Source organism: Delphinapterus leucas, chromosome 17, assembly GCF_059928025.1.
Source record: "Delphinapterus leucas isolate spDelLeu-1000000601 "Yukka" chromosome 17, BTC_Dleu_Yukka2, whole genome shotgun sequence".
Classification (NCBI taxonomy): domain Eukaryota; kingdom Metazoa; phylum Chordata; class Mammalia; order Artiodactyla; family Monodontidae; genus Delphinapterus; species Delphinapterus leucas.
In genome coordinates, this window is record NC_143145.1 from 47,370,839 (window position 1) to 47,395,423 (window position 24,585).

Genomic DNA, 24,585 nt, shown 5'->3' on the forward strand with positions numbered 1-24,585 from the left:
TTAGATCATTGATTTTAAACCTGTCTTCTTTCTAATATTAGAATTTAAAACTATATGTTTCCCTCTGTGCACTGCATTAGCTGCATGTGACAACTTTGGATATTTGTGTTATTATTCAATACAAAATATGTTTTAATCTCCTTGTGCTTTCTTCATTGACATGTTCATTAGCTATTTAATTTCCAAATAAAAGTTCTCTGTCTATCCAGAGATATAATAGCTAGTTAGTTACCAGTTCTTTGTTACTGCTTTCTAAATTAATTGCACTATGGTGAGAGACGTATTTAGTAAGAATTTCAGTCTTTTGAAATTTTTTGCAACTTGTTTTATCACAGCATATGGTTGGTCTGTTTGTGTTCTATGTACACTTAAAGTGTGTTATGCAGTTTGTGGGTATAGGTGTTCTATAAATGTTAGTTAGGTCAGTGGTTAATAATACTATTGAAATCTTTAATATACTAATTTTTTTTCTCTTTGACCAGTTACTGAAAGATGCATATTAAAATCTCCAACTGTAGTTGTGGATTTGTCTATTTCTCCCTTTAGTTCTGTCCATTTTTACTTCATATATCTTTAAGTTTTATTGAGATATAAATTAGTTTAAGGTATACAACATAATGATTTGATATATGTACATATTGTGAAATGATTACCACAAGTTTAGTTAACCTCAATCACCTCACATAGTTACAAATTTTTATTCTCTCTTGTGATGAGAACTTCTAAGATCACATCTTAAAGGTTACCAACTTTTAAATATACAATACAGTATTGTTAAAGGTAGTCAAGATGCTGTGCATTCAATACCCAGAAACTGTTTATCTTATAGCTGGAAGTTTGTTGTACATTTTGACCACCCTGATCCATTTTCCCTACCCCCCTGCCTCAGGCAACCACCAATGTGTTCTCTGTTTCCGTAAGTTGGGTTTTTTTAGATTCCACATGAGTGAAGTCATACAGTATTTGCCTTTCTCTGCCATTTTAGTATAATGGCCTCAAAATTCATCCATGTTGTAACAGATAACAGGATTTCCTTCTTTTTTATGGCTGGGTAATATCCCATTTTGTATATATACCACATTTTCTTTATTTGTTCATTGATGGACACCTAAGTTATTTCCATGTCTTGGCTATTGTAAATAATACTTCAGTGAAACAGAGGTGCATATATTTCTCTGAGACAGTGATTTTCTTTCCTTCAGACATATAGCCAGAAGTGGAATTGCTGGGTCATATCATGTATTTTTTAAAAACTTTTTGAGGAACTTTCATACTGTTTTCTATAGTAGCTACGCCAATTTACATCCCCATCAACAGTGCACAAGTGTTCCCTTTTCCCCACATCTAGCCAACACTTGTTATGACAAGTGTTTGATGACAGCCATTTTAATAGCTGTGAGATACTTTTGATTTCCCTGATGGTTAGTGATGTTGACCACTTTTTCGTGTACTTGTTGGCTATCTGTATGTCATTGGAGAAATGTCTATTCAGTTTCTCTGTCCGTTAATTGGATTGTTTGATTTTTGCTATTGAGTTCTTTATATATTTTAGATATTAATCCTGTATCAGATATATGTTTTGCATATATTGCATATATTTTCACCCATTCCATAGGTTGCCATTTCATTTTGTTGGTTTTCTTTGACATGCAGAAGCTTTTTAGTTTGATGTAGTCCCACTTGTTTACTTTTCTTTTATTGGCTTTGCCTTTGTTGTCAAATCCAAAAAAAACAAATCATTGCCAAGACCTATGTCAAGGAGTTTACCTCCTATGGTTTCTTCTAGGAATTTTATGCTTTCAGGTCTCACAGTCCAGTTTTTAATATATTTTGCCTTGATTTTTGTATATGGTGTAAGATAATGGTCCAGTTTCAGTTTTTTACATTTGGCTGTCCAGTTTTCCTAGCACCATTTATTAAAGAAACTATCCTTTCTCCCCCTTTTTTTTTTTTTTGGCAGTACGCAGGCCTCTCACTGTTGCGGCCTCTCCCGTTGTGGAGCACAGGCTCCAGATGCACAGGCTCAGTGGCCATGGCTCACGGGCCCAGCCGCTCCACGGCATGTGGGATCCTTCCGGACTGGGGCACGAACCCATGTCCCCTGCATTGGCAGGTGGACTCTAAACCACTGCGCCACCAGGGAAGCCCCTCCTTTCCCCATTTTATATTCATGGATCCTTTGTCAAAAATTAATTGACTGTAAATGCATGGCTTTAAATCTGGGCTCTCTGTTATGTTCGATTGATCTATGTGTATTTTTATGCCAATAATGTACTGTTTTGATTGATATAGCTTTGTAATATACTTTGAAATCAGGAAGTGTTATGCCTCTAGCTTTGCTCTTCTCCTTTCTAAAGACTCCTTTGAATTTTTAAGTTTTTTGTGGTTCCATACAAATTTTACAATTATTCTATTTTTGTGAAAAATGCCACGGAATTTTGATAAGGATTGCACTGAATCTGTACACTGCTTTGTGTAGGATGGATATTTTAACAATATCAACTATTTCAGTCCCTGAGCTGGCTTAATTAATGCTGGCTTCATAAAACGAGGTTGGAAGTGTTCCCTTCTCTTCAGATTTTTGGACTCACTTGAGAAGGATGGGTATTAACTACTCCTTAAATGTTTTGTAGAATTCACCAGTTAAGACATTTAGTCCTGGACTTTTCTTTGTTGGGAGATTTTTGATTATTGATTCAATCTCCTTAGTAGTAATTGTAATTGTTTATCACAGCAGGGTATTGAAATCCCCTACTGTTATTGTATTGCTGTCTCTTTCTTCAAATCTGTTAATATTTGCTTACATATTTAGGTGCTACTATGTTGGTTGCATAAATATTTATGTTTGCTATATCCTCTTGTTGGATTGACCCTTAATATTATATAATGACCTTCTTTGTCTTGTATTATACTCTGGATAGAAGTCTATTTTGTCTGATAAAAGCATAGCTACTTCTGCTTTCTTTTCATTTTCATTTACATGGAATATCTTTTTCCATCTCTTCACTTTCAGTCTGTGTGTATCCTTAAAGCTAATGTGAGTCTCTTGTAGGCAGCATATAATTTGGTTTGTTTGTTTATCCATTCGGCCATTTTACATCTTTTGATTGGAGAATTTAGTCCATTTACATTTAAAGTAGCTATTGATAGTGTGAACTTACTATTGCCATTTTGTTTTCTGACTAATTAATTTCTGTAAATTGTTCTCCAGTTCATTTGTTCCTTCTTATCTTGTTCTCTTCCTTTGTTTTTTTGTTTTTGTTTTTTGTTTTTTTTGCGGTATGTGGGCCTCTCACTGTTGTGGCCTCTCCCGTTGCGGAGCACAGGCTCCAGATGCGTAGGCTCAGCGGCCATGGCTCACGGGCCCAGCCGCTCTGCGGCATGTGGGATCTTCCCGGACCGGGGCAGGAACTCGTGTCCCCTGCATCGGCAGGCGGACTCTCAACCACTGCACCACCAGGGAAGCCCTGTTCTCTTCCTTTGTGATTTGATGATATTCTGTAGTGGTATGTTTAGATTCCTTTATCTTTTGTGTATGTACTATAGGTTTTTGCTTTGTGGTTTCCATGAGGCTTACATAAAACATCTTATAGTTACAACAGTCTATTTTAAACTGATAACAACTTTGAATGCATACTAAGCTCTGCAGTTTTACTCTTCCCACCCCCATGTTTTATGTTTTTGATGTCACAATTTACATCTTTTTACCTTATGTAACCATTAATAAATTATTGTAGCTATAATTATTTTTTTCTACTTTTGTCTTTTAACCTTTATACTAGATTTTTAAGTGATTTACTCATCACCATTACATTATTCTAAATTTAACTATATTTATCAGAGATTATATTTTCATATGTTTTTCTGTTACTAATTAGCATCTTTCTTTTCAGCTTGAAGAAGTCCCTTTAACATTTCTTGTAAGGCCAGTTGAGTGGTGATGAACTCCTTTAGCTATTGCTGTCTGGAAAATCTCTCCTTTGATTCAGAAGGACAGAACAATTCAGAACGTTGCTAGGTGGAGTATTCTTGGTTGGCAAGTTTTGTTTTTTGGGGGTTTTTTTGTTTGTTTATTTCTTAGCAATTTGATTATATCATTACATTCCGTTTTGGCCTGCCATGTTTATACATGGTTTATACATGATAGTATATTTAGAAAACCCTAAAGATGCCACCAAAAAAACCTATTAGAACTACTAAATGAATTCAATAATATTTCAGGATACAAAATTAATATATAGAAATCTGTTGCATAGGTTTCTTTTTTTAATTAATTACTGATGAAAGATATTGAAGATGATACAAGCAAATGGAATTATATACCATGCTCGTAGATTGGAAAAGTTAGTATTGTCAAAGTAACCATACCACCCAGAGCAATCTACAGATTCAATGCAATCCCTATCAAATACCAATGGCATTTTTCACAGAATTAGACCAATAATTTAAAACTCTGTATGGAAACACAAAAGACCTCACATAGCCAAAATAATCTTGAGAAAGAACAAGGCTGGAGGAAGTCTTATGCTCCCTGATTTCAAACTATACTACGAAGCTACAGTGATGAAAAGTTTTATGGTACTGGAACAAAATAGCCCGGAAATGAGCTCATATTTCTATTATCAATTAATTTATAACAAAGGAGGGAAGAATATACAATGGGGAAAAGATAGCCTCTTCAATAAATGGTGTTGGGAAAACTGGACAGCTATATGCAAAAGAATCAAACTGGGCTACTTTCTCCCACCATATACCAAAATCAACTCAAAATGGATTCAAAACTTAATAACACTTGAAACCATAAAAACCCCAGAAGAAAACACACGTAGTATGCTCTTTAACATTAGTCTTTCCAGTATCTTTTGGTGGAGATATGTATCCTCAGGCAAGAGAAACAAAAGTAAACAAACAACTGGGACTACGTCAAACTGAAAAGCTTTGGCACAGCAAAGGAAACTGTAAACAAAATGAAAAAGTTCTACTGAATTGGGAGAAGATATATCTGATAAGGGATTAATATCTAAAATATACAAAGAACTCTTAAAACCCAACTTCAAAAAAACAAACCAATTGAAATAGGGGTAGAGGACCTCAAAAAGACATTTTTCCAAAAAAGACATACAGATGCCCAACAGACATATGGAAAGATGCTCAACATCACTAATCATCAGAGAAATGCAATCAAAACCACAATATCACCTCACATCTGTGTCAGAAGGCTGTCATCAAGACAAGTAACTAGTGTTGGTGAGCATGTGGAGGAAGGGAACCCCCTTGCACTCTTGGTGGGAATGTAAATTGGTACAACCACCATGGAAAACAGCATGGAGTTTCCTCAAAAAATTAAAAATGGAACTACCATACAATCCAGTAATTCCACGTCTGGGTATTTTTCCAACAAGAACACTAATTCAGTTAGATATATGCACCCTTGTGTTCCTTGCAGCATTATTTACAATAGCCAAGATATGGAAGCAACCTGTGTCTATGGTGTGTGTGTGTGTGTGTATGTACATATATATATAATTCAGTCATAAAAAAGAATGAAATCTTGCCATTTGTGACAACATGGATGGACCTGGAGGGTATTTTGCTACATGAAATAAGTCAGAGAGAGAAAGAAAAATACCGTATGGTTTCACTTATATGTGGAACCTAAAAAACAAATGAACATACATTATTAAACAGATTCCTAGATGCAGAGAACAAACAGGTCATTCTTACAGTGCAGGGGGCTGGGGGATGAGTGAAATAAGTGAGGGAGATTAAGAAGTACAAACTTCCAGTTGCAAAATAGGGTCATGGGGATGAAATGGACAGCATTGGGAATATAATCAATAATATTGTAATATCTTTGTATGATGACAGATGGTAACTAGACTTATCGTGCTTATCATTTTGTAATATACAGAAATATCAAATCACTATGTTGTGCACCTATGAAAAAATAAAAATTTTAAAATGTTTTTTGGTATTCTACTTTACTGCCTCTATTGGCTTTACAGCCACACCTTATAAAATTCTCTAGTTGCTGTAAGGAATACATTTATTGCAGTTTACCTTAAATAACATACCACTTCCAGTGTAACATATACATCTTATAAATGTGTACTTCCATTCATCCCATTACTTATAATTATCACGTATTTTACTTCTACATGTCCTTAGTTCTTAACTTCTGCTTTAAATTTTCTTCTGGTTAAACACTGTCATTTTCATTTTAATAGTCAATTAGATTTTAAATAATTTAAGGAATTAGAAAAATAATTTAAAATTTTCATTTCTGGAATTTCTTTCCTTCATGTAGATATATGTTTCACCAGATATCACTACCTTCAATGTAAAGAACCTCCTTTAAGATTTCTTGTAGTGCATATCTCCTGGTATCACATTTTTTCAGTTTTCATTATAGGATATTTTCACTGGATATAGAATTTTAGTTTGACACCCTTTTTTAAACTTCAGCACTTTAAAGACATTGTTCCACTGTCTTCTTGATTACATTTTTCTGGTAAGTTGTTCATTCTTATTGTTCACTGCTATGTCTCAAACTCTGACTGCTTTTTAAAATTTCTCATCTTTTTCAGCAATTAATCAGTTTCCTTTTATTTATCCTGTTTACATCTTGAGTTTCTTGGATCTGTGAGTTTTTATTTTTTAAATCAAATTTGTAAATTTTTTAATCTTTATTTTTCCATATATATTTTTCTGCTCCCGTCACTCTTCCTCTCCTGGATCCAACTATACAGGTTAGACCATTTGTTATTTATCTCATATGTCAGGTTTTTTTTTCTTTTTTTAAATAGTTTTGCTATGCTTTAGTTTGAGTAGTTCCAATTAACCTATCAAGTTCATTGATCTTTTTTTCTACAGTGTCTTGTATATTTTTATGCCCATGTAGTGAATTTTTCATTTAAGAATGTATTTTTCAGCTGTAGAATATATGGGTTTGTCTGTTTTTGTTGTTCTGAAACTCACCACCTATTCACTCAATGTAAACCTTTTTCTTTAATATTTTAAACATTTATATAGTAGCTTTTAAAGTGCTGTCTGCTATTTGTAACATCTGTGTCAACTCTGGATCTTTTTTTTTCGTTACGTGGGCCTCTCACTGTCACGGCCTCTCCCGCTGGTGCTCCGGACGCGCAGGCCCAGCGGCCATGGCTCACGGGCCCAGCCGCTCCACGACATGTGGGATCCTCCCGGACCGGGGCACGAACCTGCGTCCCGTGCATCGGCAGGCGGACTCTCAACCACTGCGCTACCAGGGAAGCCCTCTGGATCTACTTTGATGGCTTTTTTCTCTGGTTATGTCACACTTTCTTGTCTTCACACCTAATAATTTTTTATTGCATATTGTATATTGTGGATGCTGTGATGTTGCTAAGGATCTGGATTTTGCTGTCTTCCTTTAGAGAGTGTCCAGTTCTGTGGTGGCAGGCAGTTAATTTACTGGCAAATACGTGTGATTCTGTTGAGGACTGGTTTTAGAGTAATGTGGATTTATAGTAACTGTATTCCCAAGGGTTGGCCTGTTTGGGGTCTCAACTGAATGCCTGGCTTTTTTTTTCTTTCTTTCACTTTAAAAAAAGATAAAGTTGAACAAAGTTCACATACTCAGACTGCTTAAAACACAGAGCCGTGACTAAATCTTATTTTTATTGTATTATTTTCAAAACCCCAAAGAGGTTCTGCTTTTTAATCATTCTTTCAAGAGCTAGACTTTTGAGGGATGAAAGAGATGCCCACATCATGGTATGACTAGTAAAAATATTTAGTGCTTTCCTCCCTCCCTGAATAGGTAGTTGATACTGATGAATAATGAAAGATTTGGAATTATGGGACAGAAATTGATCAACTTAAGAGTACAAGAGTATATTACATCAGAGGATAAGCTTTAATGTTACATGCAACATAGGACAGCTAGGTCTGAGAGAGAATTGAGAAATGTGAGGTTACTAAAAATGAAATTATTCACCAGGTTTATTTAGGGCCTTTAGGGCCCTTCTGAAGTTTTATTTTCCTTGAAGTCTTTTTGTGTGTGTATGTGAATACTCTCATCGCAAAAATGCTATTGGTTGGGTAAAAGCAAACTTTTGAGACACAAGGGGATGTCAACAGTTTTTATCCTTCCCTAGAAACCATCTTTATAACAATGTCATTTTCAATTTAGAATCGACATTAAGAAAAACATCCAATCCAACTCATTCAGAACTCAAAAGAACAAACAAGAAAGTGCTCAATCAAGTGCATGAAAGGATGTTATACCATATCAATAGGTGTGAAACTAATCTGAAAAAGTTACCATTATAAAAACTGGGTAAGTCATTTCTAAAACCAAGTTAATCATACATGACAGTTATCAAGAGTGTAAGAATTCATCTGAAACAGCTAGTTGTAGATGTCTATTCCAAACAATTCTATTTTAAGGTGAATTATTATTCTGTAAGCACATAACATTGCAATAACATGAACAGAAAAATACTTTTAGTCCATTTTTTAATACTAAAAAAAAAAAAAAAAGAGGGACTTCCCTGGTGGCACAGTTGTTAAGAACCCACCTGCCAATACTGGGGACATGGGTTTGATTCCTGGTCTAGGAAGATCCCACATGCCACAGAGCAACTAATCCTGTGCGCCACAACTACTGAGCCTGCGCTCTAGAGCCCGCGAGCCGCAACTACTAAAGCCCACGCACCTAGAGCCTGTGCTCCGCAACAAGAAGCCACAGCAATGAGAAGCCCACGCACTGCAATGAAGAGTAGCCCCCACTCACTGCAATTAGAGAAAGCCCGTGTGCAGCAACGAAGACCCAATGCAGCCATAAATAAATAAATAAATAAATAAATAGAAATAGACTTTGAATAAACACATTCCAGGTGAAATAAATTTTACCAAAAAAAAAAAAGTAACAGAAGAAGACTTCAGAAATTCAATTTGCCATGGAGAACTTCACAAGTAACACTTATCTTGTCTAATACTAAATTTCTGGGGATCTGCATGAAAACACAAGACATTAAGCACACCTAAATATAAATCAAGATAGAACATAATTCAATAAATAACCAAAGGATTAAATGCTATGTCATCTCCAATGAACAAATTTCAAAGTAATCATCTTGAGAATAGAAAAGACAGGTTTTAACTTTTTCAATTTTAATGTTTAATAATTCTGGTAATACTCAAAAAGTATTGCAATATTGTAAGTACTTATGCCCAAATATCTTAAGTTTCAGTGACAGAACTTAACTCAGTGTTCACAGAGGAATAAATTGTTCCATTCAAAATTTATTGAACTGCAAATTAAGTATTATGCTAGTTAACTAGAGAATATATCTCCAAAAAATATCTCAGCAGGTTCCTGGATGTCTCAGTATATGCCAACATTATTGGACTGTTTAAATTAGAAGCTGAAACGATTAATTACCTGTCAAGGTTTCAACAATAAAAAATTTTAAAAGCCCATATTTGTTAATAAATTAGATTTATACAATTGATAATTTCAAAATAAATAAAACCTGAGTAGTATATGCCCTCTATTTCCACCCACCCTCAGCATCTATCTGTACCTTTACATCCCATTTTCTTTTAGACCAGTGTTCTCAAGCTTTAGTAAGCATACATATTCCTTGAGGATCTCATTAAGATGTAATTTCTGATTCAGTAAGTCTGTTGTGGGTCCTGAGAGTCTACCTTTCTAACAAGCCACAAATGAAGCTGATGCTATCTTTGAACCACCCTTTGAGCAGCAAGGTGACCCAATATATAAAGTGAGGGAAACCTCTGGCCTAATGACTGTGGTTTTATAGATTCAATGCTGTCATATTTTGTAATCAAACATAAATAACCAACAATGATCACAAAAAATAAGTCTTGGAAGAAAAGAATGTTTTAGTTAAGTGAGAACTTAAAGTATACCAAATTGGCAGTGTTTCTATTTGTCTGACAATTGACACCTTTGATACATTATAATGTAATCAGGACACCAAATTCTGGTAACTTTAAAAAATAGTTACTATAGCTTGAGGCTCTCTCAGTTAATTCAAGTTCAGAAAATTCAAGCCAGTACACTGTAAAACCACTATTAAAAATCTTTAATGGTAAAGTGTTCATATAAATTACTTGTAAACCTGCTCTAAGCTATCCCATCTCCTCCTCCTCTTTCAACAAATAAATGCTGCTTTTTTTTCTTCTGTCTTGTAGCTAAACAGCGTGTAACACCCAGTGCCCCTCCCTTTAAAAATCGAACAAAATTGTCTCCAACCAAAGGACCCAATGCAAAAAGGTTGGCTTCTTTAACACACTCATATGTATATGCATCTATTTCCACAGGATTACCCTTACATGTGATTGGCTGGCTTGAGTTGTGGCCCAGGTAACACCCTTGCTCCTTCAGAAAGGACAGATTGGGATGAGAACCTATCAATACTACTGCTGCAGAGAGCTTAAATATTTTCTTTAATCCAGAGATATTTTGAAGAATGCATTTCATGTCCGACTTAAAGGAAAGCACATGGTGCTCAGGAAAACTGGTATAATCAGATAAAAGATTTGAGTCTAAAGAATATGACTGAGTACACATCATATGATAGACTTTATGGTATTCTGGATAAAGCTTTTTGGGAAGCTGTTTGAAAATTAAGCTTGGATCAGTTACTCGTCTGCGAAATACATGAATCACAGGGACATTATTGTTGTAAGCACACAGTACTGCATCAGCTGCGGTAAGCCCAGAACCTACAATTAACACTGGATCCACTTTGCCACACAACTGTCCTTTGCTTATAGCGGCTCCAAATTCAGGCATTGAATGAAACACAAAAGGAAAATCTTCCCCATCAATTTCCAAACGGCCAGGAGAATCCAATGTTCCAGTTGCCAGAGCTACATTTTCAGCAAAGAGACAGAAGGGAATATGGGAACCATCTCTTATTCGCTGATAACCCCTGATTTCCCAGTTTCTCTTGGTAAATTTTGACTTCTCTATCTGTAAATGCTGTGTTGAAATATCTCTGTCTTGACCATCATTATCAACTTGATCTCTGTAGAGTCTTGATACAGAGGTAATGTAAGTATTCTCTCTGAAATTCTTCTGAAGACCCATGACTTTTACATAATGTTTATAGTAGCGAGCTATTTCCTCTGGCATAACTCGATCCCCTTTTAGGTTCCTATAAAAAGAAAAGGAAAAATATTCTATGAGGATAATACTTTTAGTTTCCATGATTAGCACTTCTCCATCTAGTAAACTATTACATCTTTTTAATTCCTCCGGACTGTCCAAGCTTACCATAACACTTTACAAAGAAAGAAAGCCTTTCCTTTTCTTTAAAAATGTTAATAAATTAGTTTATCAATGGAGGAAGTCCCATGAGGGTAGAGATTGTATTTAATGCATCTTTGTTTCCCCAATGCCTTGTATAAGTATCTGTTCAGATTAGCTGCCTTTATCAATAAACTTTTATTAAATAAATGGATTAAAATGTGGATATCTGAAAATTAGGCTATTTTAGTCTATGTCACAATTGTAATCTAAATAATTCAGTCTATAGCTATACTATTCAGTCTGTATTCTATTTAACTATTGACTGAATTGTTTACAACCATTGAGATATTACAGGTCTGACTGCAATACATATACTTCTCAAACATAATATCTAGACACGATTTTTAATAAGTTGCTTTCTGTTTTCCTAATGACCAAAAATAATTCAGATCAGTCTTTTGCTGAGCAAAATCATATTTAAGTAAGTAACAGTTCTCTCTCTGTGTTTTCCTACTCATAAAGAGATCCATAAATATAAGCTGCTCTTTATGAAAAAAGCACGTTAATACATCTTTTATTTTCCACTTGAAATTTAAAGCAATGGGCGTTAGTATCCTTAAACAATGCCCCAATTAGAAGTAAGTAGAAATAAAAACACCAAATCAGGGAATTCCCTGGTGGTCCAGTGGTAAGGACTCCGTGCTTTCACTGCCGAGGGCCGGGGTTTGATCCCTGGTTGGGGAACTAAGATCCCATAAGCCATGCAGTGGGGCCAAGAAAACCCAGAAAAAAACACCAAATCATTTCACATAATTCAGTGTAACTTGTAACTGGAAGAAGTTCAAAGTTTAATGACTATAATAAGTAAGACTTAGAATGTATTAACTCTCAATTTGTACAGAAACCCTATGTAATAGTTACTATTATTATTATCTTCATTTTGCAAACTAGGAAGTTGATAGCTAGTTTAAGTTATTTGACCAAGGTCATAACATTAGAAGGTACAGAGTCAGGATTTAAACCCTGCCAATCTCTAGAGGTCTAAGAGTCTTAACACTATGCAAGGGCAGGAACTAAAGCTAATATTTATCACAATATTCATTTTCACATATTACTTAAACACACAATATGCTCAATTTAGAAGAATGAACACTCTGGTATGTAAATCATAAAGCTTTCTTTCCCTTTCTTACCCACATCATAAAGGGAAAAATATGTTGAGCAATTTCACTTTCTTACTTATGAAAATCAAGAACTTGTACAATTTGCCTGATTTTGCAACTTAACATTTCAAACCCATATAAAATTCCTTTTTAAAAACCCAAAAGTCATATTTGAAAGGTTTAAATTTACTCTGGTCTAAATTTACTTTCCTTAAATCTTCTTAAATTAAGGATAATTACTGTAGATTAACATGGTTTCTATCTAGCAGAAAGTCAAGCATTCAAACATTACAGCCCTGTTCTAACAAAGGTTGAGTAACTTCCTGCTTTAATTTATTGTTTCTGGCAGCAGTCAAAGTAGAGTAGATTCTGTGTATTAGTAGTTCCTATCTATAGGAATGAAAATGGCTTGAAAATGATAGGGCTTTTCATATTTCTCTTTTTAAATTTTGGGTTCTTTCTCCCAAATAAATACAAAATAAACTTTTATTCTTTCAAGTTGAGATTTTCATATTTTCTTTGTTTTAAAATTAATTTTCATTGAGGTATAGTTGTTTTACAATGTTGTGTTAGAGGATTTTCATATTTTCTATTCTCATATTTTAGTATTCTTATTAAATATTTACCTCTACAGCCAAGTAGGCAATCACATCACGGATTCTATTTTATTCCATCATTCTAAATTATTCATTATATATATTCTGGTTTCTCTTCAGATCATATAAATCTTAAGTTTTTTAAAATTATTCATTATATATACTCTTCTACTCTGAAAAGTCAAATACTTTAGGTATGTATACATGAGATATGCATACACGAAGTTATATATCCATTCATAAAAATAAGTTATATATATCCACTCATAAAAATAAGTAAATAAGGAAAGGATATGTAGGTGGACAAGAAAGTAACAAAACAGAGTGGTTTAACAGGAGAGTGGGATAAAACTATGATTAACAATCTGTAGACAAGCCCTTACTTCTGTGTGCTTAGTTTTATAAAATCTAAATAGAAACTAGCTCATAACCACTGCTGCAAAGAGGTTTTATTTGAAAGACACATGCATCAATATTATTCATCTAAGACAGGATCACAGCTAGTTTGAGATCTGCTGACAGACTCCCATTGTACACCAAAATTTTAATAGTTTGATCTTTACCTTCGTTTGCTAGATACCCAATCTTTAAATTTAAGTCCAGGTAGCTCCATCCAATTTCCAAAGCTGATTGTCAACATCGAGCCTTCCATATTCTATTTGAATAAAAAATGTACTATCAAAAAACACATTTTTTCAGTAACAAGGTGTTTTGTTTTTTTTTTTAACCAAAGCCATCTCATTTACTATAATTAAGTCTGGATAAGCAGAGCTCTAATAAATCCTAAATGGTTGTGTAAATCACCTCTGGAAATTTATTCCAATTAACTTTAAAATATTTTCAACACTTGGTAGTATCTATATTCCTTCTTTCATGTAACTATATATTTATAAATCAGATTTACAATATTACCCAATGCCTATAATCAACATAATTAGATGCAGAATATCGTGTTAGAGGAGCAAATCAGTATTTTCATTTTAAACAAAAGGGGAAAAGGTCATTCATTTCTAACACTTTAAATGTCTTTCCATTTTAATATTATTAACAAATCTTTTTTTTTTTTTTTGCGGTACGCGGGCCTCTCACTGCTGTGGCCTCTCCCGTTGCGGAGCACAGGCTCTGGACACACAGGCTCAGCGGCCATGGCTCACGGGTTCAGCCGCTCCGTGGCATGTGGGATCCTCCCGGACCGGGGCATGAACCCATGTCCCCTGCATCGGCAGGCAGACTCTCAACCACTGCGTCACCAGGGAAGCCCAACAAATTTTTTTAAATGGGCAGCAAAATGGCTTCCCCCCCCAATCAATTATGATTGTGAAGTCTAAGCTTGTTTCAATACAGCAGGCATCGCTTTCTAAAACTAGGGAAATAAGTAAGTGGTTGCCTGATTAAGAACAGACTCACTGCTGAGGCTAATGCTGCCTTTAAGGAAGTGAGCCCCTTCAAGCTTGCCCTACTTCTACTTTGCTCAGTACAAAGCAAGAAAAGCCCAAGGGCCAAAAGCACCTTTCCCAATGACCTCAACGATCTCTTTCAACCAACTCTTTTTGGCTATGCCTTCTTTTATCTGAACCCTTCTTGCCCTGTTTCTACACAGCCCAGTATTGGGAATGGGACTTGTTATTATTATTATTATTAGCTAACATTTACAGAGCACTTGCTATGTGCTACGGCTTATAAAGTCATATTATTTGTGACAGTACAAGATCACCACAGGAAGAGAATGCAGCAAGTTGCCACTGCTTTGAAGCAGGCTGGGCCTGATACTAGGATTAGAACCAAGTTTCAGGTATATATCGCTTTAGCACTGATTCAAATATGTTTTTAGTAATCAAGGCTTATCCATACTTTAACTTTCCTAAATGTAAGTGGGAGAAATGAAGTAACAGAGATCAAATATTGCCTGCACATTTTTCCAAGCAGAAAATATATATGTACAATAAAACCTCAGGAATTTATAGAAGGTTCTCTAAAAACTTAAACAATATATTATGGCTTTTCCAATAAATGCAGTTTTATTAAGAATGCTACTTATTAACAAAGCAAATATAAACGTAAGCTAAAAGGCACAGATATTTTGATAGTTGCTATCCATTACTATAAAGGTAATTAAGATGAAAAAGTCAGTGATATAATCTATAAAGTCCCCAAATACTCTGAAACAATCGTTTGATAAATGTAAACAACTTTTAGCCATATAACATTGCACTAATATAGGAATATCCAACTGAAGTTTATACTAAAGATTTGATATTTAAAGTTAAAATTCCCATGAAGTCTTTATTTCATAACATAGCAAAAATTATTTAACATTTATTTGTACAAGTGAGCACTCACCACACACTAGACACTGTACTAACTGCTAAGGACACAGGAGTGAAGAATAATTATTAGTTGCTGCCCGCTAATGAAATATGCTGAATCTTTATGTTGATAGTCCTCTGGTTTAACCTCTGCTATGGACTGAATTGTATCTATCACCCCCCAAATCCACATGCTGAAACCCTAACCCCCCAACGTTATGGCACTTGGAGATGGGGCCTTTGGAAGGTAATTAGGGCTAGATGAGGTCATGAGGCTGATGCCCTCATAACAGGATTAGTGGCTTTACAAGAAGAGAGTTCACACTCTCTTTGCTACATAAGGATATGCAAGAAAGCAGCTGTCTGCAAGCCAGAAAAAGAGCCCTCACCATAAACTGAATCATCTGGCACCTTGATCTTGGATTTTCCAGCCTTCAAAGTGTGAATCTGTTGTTTAAGACACTCAGTCTATGGTATTTTATTTTAGCAGCCCAAGCAGACTAATACAAATTTTTTTCTTTTACATTTTTCATTTAAGGTCTTGAAAATGTAGGGAAATAATACATATTAGAATGAAATACTGTGTGAAATTTTGTAAACTCTACAATGAATAAATGAATTAAAAATGTTGTACTATGCAAAACATCTTGAAATGTTTTCTGTATAATTCTTAGAGAAACACTTATTCTAAGACACTATCACTAATCAAATTTGGCTTAATTTCTACTAGTAATTAATTCATATTTATCCAAACACATTAAAATTCTCAGATAAAGATGTGGTAATCATCATATATAATATTATATCATAATGTTTAAGAATTAAAATGGTCTTATCAAGATGACATATAATAATTCACATTCACTAAAATGCTAAGGAAAATATACTCACATGCCAAGCTCCACCAGGTGGACCTTTACCAAGAACTAAGTGAGGGATATAATGATGCTGTTCTAATTTCCAATGCAAAATGGATGGATAATCATACCCAAAGTCAGCATCTGGATGAAGAAGTGCGTCGAAAAGTACTGCAACAGGATTGGATGATCGACCCTCAAGGCCCTCAGACAAGTACTCTAAGTCCTGAATTTTTTTTTTTAAAAGAAAGAAAAAAGGCAGATAGAATTTGGAAAAACAAACAAAAAAACTCCAGCTAACATAATAATAGTGAAGACCATTATTGTAATCCAGCATTTCCCATAGAGTGTGCTACAAAACACTGACATTCCTTGAGATCTTAATAGATTCTCTGGTCAAATAAGTATGGGAAAAGGTTGGGTTTCAAAAAGCTAATCAGATCATTTTACTATAAAACTTGAAGATGCCTTTAATATGCTAGTATGCCTTACTATGTCTACCATGACACTCTAATAATAAAAAGCAGCATTTCCCAAACTTACCAGAGCATAGAGCACCTATTAAACTCCATCAGGAAATAATTTGTGAAATTCTGCTCTAATTAATTCAGGAAAATAAATGGAAGCAACTCAGCAGAATATATTTACAATTCTAAAATTAAAATGTTAGGTGTTACTTAGAAGAAAAGGTTTTCAGCTAAGAAATACAATGCTTATATAGTAGAAAACTAACCTTGTCTCAGTATAAATTTAAAAGCATCAACATGTGAAAAATAATACCTGATCAACAATGGAAAGATGTCTCGCTTCTTCTAATTTGCTATGTAAGATTGTGTTTGGATGTATTGCTTCTGATGATAAATATGGTCTGTAGCCTGACAGCATATACGAAAGGCAGATTCCTGAGGGTCCATTTCCTATTAAAAAAAAAAAGGTGGAGAGGGGTGTATCTTGCATCTTAATACTCATGTTCTTTGGCTTTACTGTTTCACAGATGGTTTTTCTCCTTCACCAATTCTTCTTTCTCTAAACTCTCAAAGCCAAGTATTTACAAGAGAAGATTTTTGTCTTCTCTCCTATTTTCTTTTGGGAGTCTCACCTACTCAAAGCTTCAACTCTCTATGCTACTAACCCTCAAAATTAGATATCTAGGCTGACCTCTTACCCCAAAAATATATCCCAAATTTCCATATGCCACTTCTTCACCTCACTGAACCACTAATAACTTAATCACAATGTGTTCAAAAGCAAATTCATGAGTTCTTCCATTTTGGTGGCCTCTCCTTTAAACCTCATTCCTTTGCTGGTATGATACTTACCAGGAAAATCCTAAGTTAATCAGGTTCTGGTTTAAATGTATTTTGTCACGTATATCCATTCAGTTGTCTTTGTTATTCTCACTATATATTCTCACTCAGAAGACAAAAATCTCTTCTTGTTTCTCTTCAAGATTCACCTACTTCAAATCATTTCACATTCTACATTCAAATGAGTTCTCATAACAGAGTTCTCATTATGTTACCCGTGCTATGTTACCCACTCTACCCAAAGCCCTTCATTGCTTGTTTCTTCTATCCAGTGTTCTCCATGTTCTGGTCTCAACCATCTTTCAAGTCCCACCTCCTAATAATTTCCCTCCTGTATTTCTATATCCTTTACCCCAAACCAAACTGGATTTTTTGTTGTTGTTGAACTCCAACAACTACTTTGATTTCTGTAGTTCTTTTAGTCTGGGTTGCCACTTCTCTATTATATCCATCTACCAAAAATTTAATCTATCTGGGACAACTGTAAGCCATCAGAAAAATATCCTGTTCCTTATCTAATATTTTGCCCCAAATAAAATAAGCTCAAAGATATAAACATGAAAAGTAACATCATAATATTAGGAAAGAGGTTACTATTTCTACTTATAATGCTGTAGCAAGAAGCCTTTAAGTACAACACAAAACTCAAAAGACAGAAAGGAAAATAAACCATTTGACTTCATAAAATTTTTTTTTTAAATGGCAAATACTGGGAGTTAAGATCTGAGGTAAAGAGCTAATTTCCTTGAATCAAAAAGAAAGAGACAAAACTAAAGAAAAGTCATAATACCAACAGAAATAGAAAAAAACATCTGAGAAAATCCAACACTTATTCATGTAAAAACTCTCAACAAACAACAGAGGGGAAATTCCTTAACTTGACAAAGAGTATCTACAAAAATCCTACAGCTAACATCATAATTAATGGTGAGAATTAGGGGGGTCTTCCCTCTAAGATCAAGAAAAGGATGTCTCTTCTCACCATTCCTACTCATCACACACCTTAATGGAAATCCTAGCTAATGCACTAAGACCAGAAAAGGAAATTAAAGGTATACAGATTGGGAAAGAAGAAACAAAACTGTCTTTGTTTGTAAATTCCATGATTATCTATGTCAAAAGTCCCAAAGAATTGACCAAAAAAACTCCTGGAAGTAACAAGCAATTATGTTGCATGAAAAAGGTTAATATATACAAGTCAATTGCTTTCCTACAGACCAGTAATGAACAAGTGGAATGTGAAATTAAATACACAACCCCACTTATATTTGCAAGAAATACCTGGGTATAAATCTAACAAAATTCATATAAGATCTAAATGAGAAAAACCACAAAACTCTAATGAAAGAGCTCAAAGAATATCTAACTGATGGAAAGCTATTCCATGTTCATGGATAGAATGATTCAATATTGTTAAGATATCAGTTCTTCCCAACTTGATCTACAGATCTGATGCAATCAAAATAAAAATCCCAGCAAGTTACTTTGTGGATATTGGCAAACTGATTCTAAAGTTTAAATGGAAAGGCAAAAGACCCAGAACTGCCAATATAATATTGAAGAACAAAGTTAGGGCTAATACCATCCAACTTCATCTTACTGTAAAACTACAGTCAACAAGACAGTGTGGAAATGAAAGAATATATAAATGAATGGAACAGAATAGACAGCCAAGAGATAGATCCTCACAAATACAGTCAACTTATTTTTGACAAAAGAGCGAAGGCAATGCAATGGAGAAAGGGTAATCTTTTCAACAAATGGTACTAGAACAACTGGACATCCACATGTAAAAAATGTGAATCTAGATACTAACTTTATATCTTTACAAAAATGAATTAAAACAGATTATAGACCTAAATATAAAACATAAAATTATAAAACATCTAGAAAATAACTATGAGAAAATCTAGGTGACGTTGGGTTTGGTAATGAGTTTTTAGACATACCACCAAAAGCAAGATCTATGAAAGAAAAAAATTGATATGCAGGACTTCTTAAAATTTATGCTCTGCCAAGTCACTGTTAAGAGAATGAAAAGGCAAGTCACAGACTAGGAGCAAATATCTGCAAAACATGTATTTGATAAAGTACTTGTTTCTAACATATACAAAGAACTCTTAAATCTCAACCATTAAACCACCAACACAATCAATTAAAAAGTAGGGAAAAGCTCTATACCTCAAGGTATAGAGATGGAATATAAGCATATGAGAAATTACTCAACATTGTATATCATTACAGAACTGCAAATTAAAACGAGATACTACACACCTATCAGAATGGCTAAACCCCAAAACACAGACAGTATCAAATGTTTCCAAGGATGTGGAACAACAGGAACTCTCATTCATAGTTGCTGGGAATGCAAAATGATACAGTCACTTTGAAGACAATTTGACAGTTTCTTAAAAAGCTAAACATAGTCTTACCGTATGACCCAGCAATCACACTCCTAGGTGGGTTGAAAACTTAATGGCCATGCAAAAATCTGCACATAAATGTTTGCAGCACTTTACTCATAAATGTCAAACACTGGAAGCAACCAAGATGTGCTTCAATAAGCGAATGGGTAAACTGAAACATCCATACAATGCAATAGTATCCAGTGATAAAAAGAAATGAGTATCAAGCCATGAAAAGACAGAGAGAGGGATCTTAAATGCATATTGCTAAGTCAAATAAGCCAGTCTGAAAAGCCTGCATACAGTGATTCCATATATATGACATTCTGGAAAAGGCAAAACTATAGAGATAGTAAAAGATCAGTGGTTACCAAGGTTTGATAGTTGAAGGAAAGGATAAATGGGTGGAACACAGGAGGTTTTTAGGGCAGTGAAACTATTTTATATGATGTTATAATACATGACATTATACACCCAGCAAAACCCATAGAACTGTACAACCCAAAGAGTGAACCCTAATGTGCACTATAGATTTTAGTTAATAATAATGTATAAAAACAGTGGTTCATCAATTGTGACAAATGTACCACACCAAAGCAAGATGTTAATAAAAGGTATAAAAGGGGGTTGGGAGAGTATTTACAGAAATATTCTCTGTAATTTGTTTCATTTTCCTATAGACTTAAACTGCTCTAAATAAAGCCTATTAAAATAAATACTGACTATACAAAAAATAGTGGGAGTTAATATCTCAAAGAATCAAAAAGAAATAACACTCAAAAGACAATACAAAAAGAATACAAATAAACAGTTCATAGAGAAATATATACACAGGCAGAATGTGCCCCAACTCCCAAAGATTTCCCATTCCTAACCCCAAGAACCTGAGCGTGTTACCTTACAGAGAAAAACGACTTTGTAGATGTGATTAAATTAAGGACCGTGAGCTAGAGAGAGTAGCCTGGATTATCCAGGTGGGCCCAATCTAATCACACAAGTCCTTGAAAACAGAGACCCTTTCCCACCTGTGGTAAGGAGGAACCATAACTATGAAAGGTTAAAAGAGAAACAACACTGCTGGCTTTGAAGATGCAGAAGGGGTCCAGGAGCCAAGGAATACTAGCCTCTAGAAACTGGGAAAGCAAGGAAACATTCTATCTACCCTAGAGCCTCCAAAAGGAATGCAGCCCTGCTGATACCTTGATTTTAGCCCAGTGAGACCACTGTTGGACTTCTGTTCTATAGAACAGTTAAATACATTTATGTTGTTAAAGCCACCAGGTTTGCGGTAATGTGTTATGACAGCAACAGAAAACCAATTACATACATTAAGGAAATTAGCCCTTTATTATGATCATCTGGCAGTGCTACTGCCAGCAATAATAGCCCTATATACATGAGGTTAAGCTACGCTTTGGCTAGCTGAGGCAAAATAGGAACAGATTGTTTTGGGGGAAGTAAGGTGCAGATGAAAGTAGTTTTTCCTTTTCTGACCCTGCCATAGCCCAACTAGAACAAGAAGACATAGGTTCCTTTGCCTATGGCAAGACATCCAGGATGGAAAACCAGGGTTGGATATAAGTGGGAAATGAACGTGAGATTTAGTTTCCAAGATATCTTGGATGAGAAATACTGCAAACACTGTCAGCTCCCCTAGAGGGGAATCTAGTGTAGAACTATCTTGCTTTCCTTCCTTCCTTCCTTTACTGAATCTCCTATGGAGAGATGTCAATATGCCAGACAGAGCACAGGACTTTCCTCTCCATTAACTTGAAACAAGTCAAAGAAACTAAGGAAGTTGTATGCCATCAAGGTACATTATGTCCCATAATTCCTTCCTTTGGCTTGGTTTCACACTATAGTACTTGTCCAACTTCATGAGTTTGAATATTAAAGATACATATGACAGGTAATTAAATACATGCAATAAAACAAAATAATAAAATTTTATAATTTTGAATTAGGTTTTATTAATAACAATTTTTAATCTTATATACCTATCTATTGAGGTGGTACAATAGAAATATAATAGTAACATATGGTTAAAATATTATAAACCTAACTGTAGAGTACTATAATGTTCTTTACTAACTGAGCACTGACTACTAACTTGCACAGGTTACTCAACTACTGAGTTTCCCTGTCTGTCCATACCCTACAACCTCAGAGGGCTATAGGGTTTTAAGGCATAATCCAATAATGTACACAGAATGCTCTATACAGGGCTCTAATAACATTGGTTATCATCATTATCATGACACTGTGATATAAGTAACACAACTAATAGACTACTGATATTTTAAAATAATAGAGTAATATCAACCCTTCAATGAAAAAATGTTATATTCTAACACAGAATCTAATATCAGATCAACCAATTCCTCTCTCCAAGGATTTGGTTATTGGTTATTTAAAAATATTAAGCAACCTAAGAATACTTTTCAATACAATCCTAAGGACTTATGCTATGTAACTGTGCATTTATAAAAGTAGTAAGGATCAGAACTGTAATTTTAAGAGATAAAATGCAATAAAACTTACCTATTACTACCACAGGCAAAGTCACTGATGAATCTTCAAGTAAAGAAGTTTCTTCAACTAATGGCATAGCTTTAACTTTTCGCCCCAAATTATCACCAAAATATTGCACTAAGGAATTAAAAATCTCTCCTTCAGTTTCAGGGTCACTATAGTTTCTTTTAAAAGGAAAATATGGAACAAAAACAAAACAACAGATATACAGTCAATATAGCCTTTATAAAAATCTGTCTTTATTCAGATTTTATTTAGGCCATAAAATATTCAATAGTTCCATAAAAGGAGAAAAGGAAATCCTTTTGATTAATGCTTTCAAATTAGTACCTTAGCCACGTCAATGTACACCACTTTGCTAGAAATCCTAAATACAGTGGTCCCTCGGTATCCAAGGGGGGTTGGTTCCAGAATCCCACCCTCACTCCCCAAATACCAAAATCCATGGATCCGCAAGTCCCTTATATAAAATGGCATACTATTTGCATATAACCTACCTACATCCTCCCACATAGTTTAAACCATCTCTAGATTACTTATACCACCTAATACAATGTAAATGCTATGTATGTAGTTGCCTGCATGCAGCCAATTCAAGTTTAGCTTTTTGGAACTTTCTGGAATTGTTTCTTTCCCAAATACTTTCCATCTGCAGTTGGTTGGATCCATGGACGCAGAACATGTTGATATGGAGGGCTGAATGTAGCTGCTCATGTCTCTTTAATGCCTTGAAGGCAAGTCTTAAATAAGAAGCTATTTTTAATGACCAAAGACATAACATTGTATTAGGGATTTTTATAATTCTGAGATCTCCTAGGACTGGAAAGTTTCTCCTTCACTTTTTTCTCATTAATAAAAAGATGAGTACAATAGAGGTAGTATATTTGGGAAAAAACAGTCACATAATATTTTAAGGAAAAGTTACTGAACTTATATATTACAAATGGTGCATTTTGGTAAAAAAATAAGGTTTATACATCTTATTCTCAAAGAGATACTGAAAAATGCAAAGATCTTAACGTTAATTTCCAGTCTACCTTCTTTCCCAACTGCCTCCCTAGAAACTAGTTTTGTCGTTCTGACAAGCTCATGTAATAAATGGAGTATCCTTTGAACACAGTTAATGTTTTGCACTATACTAGAGATTACTTCAGAACAGAATTCCTGAATTATTTTTCATTTTCATATAGTCAGAAACAGGCCAATGTCTGAAAATATTAAACAGTACTGACCAGTGGGTGAGTGTGCTTATTACTATTCCTAAAATGATAAACATGGGAATGGATCAGTTATTTCACAGGACTCACTGATCCTTGGGCGAGGATGACACATGGAAAGAATTAGGCAGAGACCAAAATTTCTCCTTCCCTATAACCTTCCAAGTTCCCGAACCACCCCAGGATAGGGCAGAGTTCCCCAGGATACACTGATAGATTTCCCACCCCCAGTAATTGGGCTCCCCTAACAATACATGGCCCCTTTTGGCCAGAACTGATACCCTTTGCATATGGCTACTTAGGAAAGCCCCTCCTCACATTGCAAGCCTGCCCCTGAAAGAAGTCTTATGCTCAATCCATCCCTTCCAGAGCATTCCAACTCCCACCACTGATCAGATCCAGATGTACTGGCTGTCTTGCCTTCTGCTTCTTGACAACTGAACTCAACAAGAGTATATTATACTTGAGCCTGTCCCTGATATTTCTCCAAAGTGTGTGCCCAGGACAGGTTCCCCAGCTTCCTTTGGATGCTTCTGATTAGTCCTTTTAGGTATCCAGGCCTCATTAATATTATGGTGGTTGTAAAGGCCACAGTTCTTTTTCAGGAGATGCAGACATCATGGCCAGTCTCCTCCTGACATCCCTATCTCAAACACTGTTGCTTCCATATCTATAACCTGGAATTTAATTAATAAAAATGATCATCACTCTAAGATTCTGATAATTAAAAAGATGTCTCCTTCTTCAAACCCTAACAAATGTTTCACATTAATAAAAGGGCAGATATGCTGGGGGTTAGAGTCAACTTGAGACTATATAAATATTAAACTAGATACTTGAATATTATCTGATATCCTGTACACTCTGAGAGCAAACTGATAATCCTCTGAATGACTGAATGAAGGTACTTTAGCAGTTACTACCATATTTGATTTT

At 34.8% G+C, this 24,585-nt stretch overlaps 1 protein-coding gene across 3 annotated transcripts in view; it reads right to left on the bottom strand.

The window, feature by feature from the left end:
* Positions 1-1,145: 1,145 nt before the first annotated feature.
* The window catches only part of OSGIN2 (oxidative stress induced growth inhibitor family member 2), a 29,609-nt gene continuing 6,169 nt past the window's right edge, over positions 1,146-24,585 (bottom strand). For 2 of the 3 annotated variants that reach the window (XM_022584833.3, XM_022584832.3), the window contains 5 exons: positions 22,442-22,596; positions 16,969-17,105; positions 16,223-16,414; positions 13,589-13,680; positions 1,146-11,171 (listed from right to left, as the gene is read on the bottom strand). In XM_022584833.3, the coding sequence (XP_022440541.1) occupies positions 10,136-11,171; positions 13,589-13,680; positions 16,223-16,414; positions 16,969-17,105; positions 22,442-22,596 (1,612 nt within the window). In that variant the 3' untranslated portion in view covers positions 1,146-10,135. The remainder of the gene's footprint in view (positions 11,172-13,588; positions 13,681-16,222; positions 16,415-16,968; positions 17,106-22,441; positions 22,597-24,585) is intronic. The other variant, XM_022584836.3, reaches the window with a different exon arrangement.